General features: G+C 43.9%; 1 protein-coding gene across 1 annotated transcript in view; it reads left to right on the forward strand.

The window, feature by feature from the left end:
• Positions 1-4,687, forward strand: part of LOC147636734 (U-box domain-containing protein 44-like) — a 32,376-nt gene extending 27,689 nt beyond the window's left edge. The window contains exon 3 of the mRNA XM_086800234.1: positions 3,076-4,687. Within this exon, the coding sequence (XP_086656360.1) occupies positions 3,076-4,514 (1,439 nt within the window). The 3' untranslated portion in view covers positions 4,515-4,687. The remainder of the gene's footprint in view (positions 1-3,075) is intronic.
• Positions 4,688-6,419: the final 1,732 nt, after the last annotated feature.

The following is a 6,419-nucleotide window of genomic DNA, read 5'->3' on the forward strand; positions in this document are numbered from 1 at the left end:
TCTTGGCGTTCCTATGATTTCTCATCTCCAGGTCCGACGAGCTATGTGCAAGGGAGCAGGAGCATTGATTCATTCAGACATTTTAAGGATGATCTCCCACCCAGTATTCCACAGTTAGCAGAACCTCCTAGCAAGTTTTCTTCTTGTCTTTCCAAGACTTTCACGGGCAAGCTAGAACAGCAGTCAGTTCTCAAACATTTGAAACATGTTCCTTATGGACACATTTTCACAGTCACCACAGACCACCAAGCACTTAAGTGGCTCCTGATGATGCCAAGTGCCCAATGGAGTGCTCAGCACACTAGACAGGGTCAGCTCTTCCAACAAGTTGGAGGAATGATCAAGTACATCCCTGGTCAGTATAACCCAGTAGCAGATGCTCTTAGTAGAAAGACCAGCATCCAGACCAGTCAGGAGTCTACCATTCTCAACATCTTTGGAAAAGACTTAGAAGATCAGTATGTCGATTCCGCAGAGTTTGGTACTCAATCCAGTTTGGCCCTCAATTTTGAGCCTGGCCATTATGTAGTTCACAGACAGGCATGTAAGTTTAGACGAGATATCCACTTCAAGGAAGGGGATTGGGTCTCTCAGTGCATCATGAAACAAAGATTGAAACAAGTGGGCAAACATTGTCCCAAGCTTTCATTCCATAGTTTTGGCTCTTTTCCAATAGTCAAAAAGTTAAGTGATGTCTCCATGAAGTTAAAATTGCCTACTAGTTGGACAATGCATGATGTTTTCCATGTTTTTTTTTGGCTAAAACCATATGTTGGTCCAGAAGTGTTTGATGTTTCAGATGAACAGCATCCAGACGTGGTAGACGAAGCAGAAGTTATTGAGCCCGAGCATATCCTTCTTCATTGATGGAAGCATGGTTCCGGTCGACGGATATGTCAGTTCTATACGAAATTCCGAGATCGAGGTACCCACGAAGCTGTATGGCTAGACGAGGAGTTTTTCCAAGAGTACCCCCAGTTGTTGGCGGACTACTTGGAAGCCATGAACTTGCCGCCAAGCTAAGCAGGAGGGAATGTCACATGCACTCTGCACTCAGTGCATGGTGACAAACTCGCTCATCATTAGCAGTGCAACATTTGTACATTATTAGAACCCAGTAGGATGATATTTGTCGTACGCCGTGACCCCATTGTACATCCTCAGTCCAGGATAAGTCAGGCAGCACGAGGTGCGTAGGTTATTTCTCAGCCTTAGCGGGTGGGTAGCGGGTGGGTCAGTCAGTCAGTCAAGTCCCTTAACCCACTTGGAGAGAATCATTCATGCATGTAGAGTCAGTAGAAGCCTTAGGGTTTGCATCAGAAAGCACTCTGCATCCTGCATAATATGTATTCATATGCATGTGCATCATTTAGAACATCCCAGAAACCTTAGGGAATTTACTAGGATTTATCTGGTATTTTTTTCATATTTTATGGTATTTATTTAGCATTTAATGTCATTTATAAATATAAACTTTATTAAATAAATGACCAGCCAACTTGACCAGCCCCTAGTTAGTATGAATAGGCTTGCATAGGACTTAGTTCAGCATTCAATCTTCAGTGTGCTAAGAGCTTTCCTCCTCAGCCCTAGGAGTACCCTTGCCTTCAGCCTAGATTGAACTCTTGCGGATTCATCAGTCTACATCAGTATCCAGCATTCAGTGCCTCATCCAGGTATACACCAGTCATCTGGTAAAGGTATTCTATCATCATAAGCATTTACAGCATTCTAACATAGCTTAGAACAGTCCACCGCCTTCTTTTCTCAGCCTGAGGTGTGCAGCCCTTCCTCATGCCCTTGGGAAGAGTGCATAGGCTCGAGATCAATTCATTGAGGTGTTTCTACAGCCGTGTACAGTTCAGCTAGGCTTCCGATCCTCCGAGATCTTGCGTTTGGCTTATCTACAATCCACAGTCATTCTCTCTAAAGTAATAAAGCAAATACTATCTCGTTATCGGGATAGGGGGCCCTTCAGTGGGTAATTTGGGTCCCAATCTGGTGTACAGTTCTCATATATCTCTCTCTCATAACTTTAAAGTTTGAAGTATTAAAGTGGATTGCTAAACTCACGAAACTCAGGATACAGAAGACGGTGTGAGCATTTGTGTGACGGGATCTTCCAATACAAAGACTTCCGTTGCTTATCACATTTTTGTCAGGGATGTCGTACCTCCAAACTGCTCGAAAATTTCACTTCCATTGGGCACTAGGCATGGTTTGCAATCATTTAAGTGCCTAATGATTTGTCTTAACTGTGAATTCTCTCCCATAAAGGAAAGGTTTCCAATGATTAAGAGCTGTCAATCACCCCCAATAACTCTTTGTCATATACTAAATAATTCTTCTGTGCATCATTCAATTTTCGGCTATAATAAGCCAATGATCACCCTTCTTGCCTGTCGGAGGACAGCTCCAATGGCTAAATTGCTGGCATTGGTAATCACCTCAAAAGGAGCATTCCATAAAGTCAAGTTGGCTCTAGCATGGTATCTGTACTCCGCTCTCCGCTCCTCGATGGAACTAAGCTCTGTGTGGGCTGCAGCCAACTGGGCCTCAATCTACGGGCTATCCTAGGTGCTCTCCTGAAGCCGCTGCAAGAAGGCTAGGCATCCAACGGATGCTCCCCTCGTGCTCTTGGTAGTGTGTGCATACCAAGAGCTACTATGACCTTGTAGAGGACTGCAAGGCCAACCGCGGGAGGTGATCTCTTTGTAATGTCTAAACATGCGGCAGGTATGTGATGGTTTGGAACATGGCATCGATAACCAGAGGGGCTAATCCGAATTCTGCCAAGACTATAGCAAGTGGCACTGAGAGCTTACTTCCTGATCATGCGTGAGAGCATCATATCCTTTTCCAGTCCACAGATTTAGCTGAAGGCTAACATGGTCTTTATGATATGTATCGTGTGTCATAGGTCATCTTGGCCTTCCACAGAACTTAATCTCTCTCTCTCTCTCTCTCTCGCATATGCAGACAAAAACTGTGGCTTTTATTTTATTTCTTGTACAGTGAGACCATGCATTATTCACATGTTTTTGGACTTATCTAATGAAAAATGTAAATCTGCAGGTTCAGAAGAGACAAAGTTGGCAATGGTTGGTTTTTTGGCAGAGATGACACCAAACAGGGAAAGCATGGAATATTTTGTGCAGAATGGTGTAATATCAGCCCTAATTATGATGGTCCAATCTCAGAAGGATGGCTTGAAAAATTCAGCCATTAGAGCATTGCAGAATTTCTCATCACAGGAGATGGCCTTGTATAGTATGGGCCAAGAAGGATTGGTTACAGTTATACTGGAAAGCTTTTCTTCCGAAGCACGACCCTCCTTCAAACTTGGTGCAGCTTCTATACTCGAAAACTTGACATTGAAATGTGGAGTAAATTATCTCGTTCAGACATGTGGACAGACTGCACTATCACAGTTGGTATGTGACTTTTTCTGTCTCCTCGGAGATTTGACCTTGCCAGTAAGCTCTACATCAGTGCACATCCATATCCTGAAGATTCTTTATGAAATGGCTCGGTCACCAGATGCTCTTTATCTCGGGAATTTGATAAGAGACGAACAAGGCTGCTTAGATGTTCTTCTCACCCTTTTGAAGCCCAAACTGGCCCAAATATGTGTCTTAGCTCTGGACCTTCTTTCTACACTGTGTGATGGGAAAGAAGGGGCAACAATGGTGTCTTTACTGACAGAGGATGTAAGGCCTCTAATTGATCTACTGGAAGATGATTCAGCAAGCTTAGAGATACATAATGCTGTCGCAGGAGTCCTGGCAAAGCTTCCTCACAGTGAAGCCAAACCGGTATCCTTTATTGCTTTGTCTGCTTTAGTGAAGCTGTCTACCTTTCCAAATGTTGAGTGGCAAGTGCAAGCTGTGGGGGCCTTGTTGCTGTACATTCGGGAATCAACAGTTCAACAATTCCTAGTGGAAAAGGACTTTATTTTCTATCTAGTTCAGATGCTCAGCTCTGCATCTTCATTGCTCAAAAGCAGGGCTGCTATGGCTTTAAAAGCCTTTTCTTTGACTAGCTCTCAGCTAATTAATACCCCCAAAAAGCAAACTTTGGCATTTTATAATCCTTGGAAAATGTGTCCGGTGCATAATGGGCGATGTAAGGTGAAGAAGAACTTCTGTATCGTGAAAGCAGGTGCAGTCCCGAAGCTAGTGGTGATGCTCGAAGACTCAAGCAGTGAAGCTGCAGAAGCTGCTTTGGATGCACTGTCCAGCCTTCTTCAGACACAGACTATGAGTGTAAATGGATCCCGTTTGTTGCATGATCTTGGTGTGGTTGATAAGGTGCTGCAGTTAGCAACAGGCAAATCAATAATCTGCTCAGACAAGTGCCTAGATCTGCTGGGAAAGGTTTTCTTAGTGCCAGAAATAAGAAATAAGTATGCATTTGAAACAAGGAAAGCCTTGCTGTCACTGGCAGGGTGTCAACAAAGCCAACATATTTGCCAGAAGGCTGTATGCATGCTGTCTGAGCTAGGGTTATGCTGAGAGTATTGTATTATTTAGGGGAAGAGACATGTATTGATGCTCTATGCTACGCATTGTATCATAGGGAAAAAGACCTTGCATGTTTTGAAAGCAAATCTGTGGACTCTATATCCAAGTTGTAACATATCATTCATGCCTATAAGTTCATTAACAGAAGTCTTTCTTGAACATTACATGTCACGTGTATCCTGGACTCGAATGCCACGTGGACATATGGTACAAAAGGTACAAGTATTGGTGGTAACTGGCCCTTTGTGAGCCCACATCTGGGACGAGTCAGCCGAGTTCCACTGCAGAGCGTCATGGTGAGGTGTACAAGTTCGGCACATGGTCATGGTCAAGTGTGCATGTCCTGGCACCTGCACATGAAGTCCGTGCACGTCTTGCACGACTTCGTAACCCTTTGGAATGATGTAGAGGTGTAACGGGCATTTATTAGGCTCTAGGGCTTCCCCAACGGCGAGCCAACGGCTTAGGGCACAGTGGGCCAGCCCTATGGCCTTTAGATCTCCAGTTGGCCAGCATAAGAGGACTGCCAGCGAGCAGCGATTGCAGCCCAGCTTCATACGTGTGTAGTGTGCAGCTATTTATGATGTTTTCAGCAAGTCATGAGTGAAACAGGCTGACATCATCATCTCTGAATGGACTGCAGCATAGGGAGAGTATACATACAGCCCTTCATTCCAGTCCATAAATCATCGCATATTTCTACAAGTGCCAAGGGTTCAAGGGCCTAGACAACCAGCAGGAGCCAAGGGCAAGGTGGAATGTGAAGATCATCTTCAGGCTGAGAGTTACCTCAGACAAGTGAAGGTCTCTAGGGTCAGTTCAATCCTGGCTATTTATAGCCAGCAGTCAGTCATTCTACTCATTTAATAAAGCAAGTACACCATACACGGTGGGCATCACTCAAAGGGTATTTGGGACCTGACATTGTATATTGTCTCTCTTCTCTCTTTGCACTCTTATTCTCATTACATTGTGATATACATCGTCAAGAACAACAAAGGTGCTGAAAGCTGTTTATCAAAGCATAATCCTTGTTTGCAAGCTTCCGCATGCTACAGTGGTATCAGAGCTTTGCCTTTTGTTAAAGAGATTTTGCCAATTTTTTTTTCCTGCTTGTGTGGTTGGTTCAAAGACGTCGGAAGCACTCCCAATTCTAGTGCGATTCCTATCCCTTGAAGGACCGTTGGTTTTCAGTCTCTGGAATGCGATCAGGCAAGTCTTCCACACACACAGTGAATGGTTTGTTTGCGGTCAGGAAGAACCTTGACCACTCCCCTTCAATGATGAGAGAACAATAGATCTAGGAAGTGGCTGTTAGTTCTACAGCAACAGCATCAAGGAGCGTTGCTCTTAGTGGAGAGACTAGATGACATTGATGTTCCAACATTTCACACAACTCATGAAGCAACATGGAGATCAATTGCTTGAGCAGAAAGCTATGATCCAGGCCTTGGAGAAGTGATTACCTCTTCCAACCACTTCTTTCTCCACTCCCTCTCCTGCTAGTTCTCACCGAGATCCCTATCCAAGTTTCCCTTTCTACTAACTCCAATGAGGGGTTAGGAATGTGACAAAATAGAGATAGTCCCCAATAGATGGTGTCTTGATAGGACCACATACATCAGTGTGTAAGCTATAATTTTTAGACAACTCTAATTGAACATCATTGGGAAATGATACCCATTGCATTTTTTCAAGAATACAATCCTCACAAACATGTTTGATAGGGTCGTCAAGATGTGGTAGCTTAGACACCATGTCATACTTATACAAATGCAACAAAATCGCCAAAGTTTAAGTGGCCGAGGCGTGCATGCCATAGCTTAGCATCACCCATTGCCTTTATGGTAGAAACTGTATATACATCATGCTTTTGTCTTTCATAAGCGTCTAATC

Source organism: Cibotium barometz, chromosome 7 (assembly GCF_041138505.1).
Source record: "Cibotium barometz isolate CiBa-2024 chromosome 7, ASM4113850v1, whole genome shotgun sequence".
Classification (NCBI taxonomy): domain Eukaryota; kingdom Viridiplantae; phylum Streptophyta; class Polypodiopsida; order Cyatheales; family Cibotiaceae; genus Cibotium; species Cibotium barometz.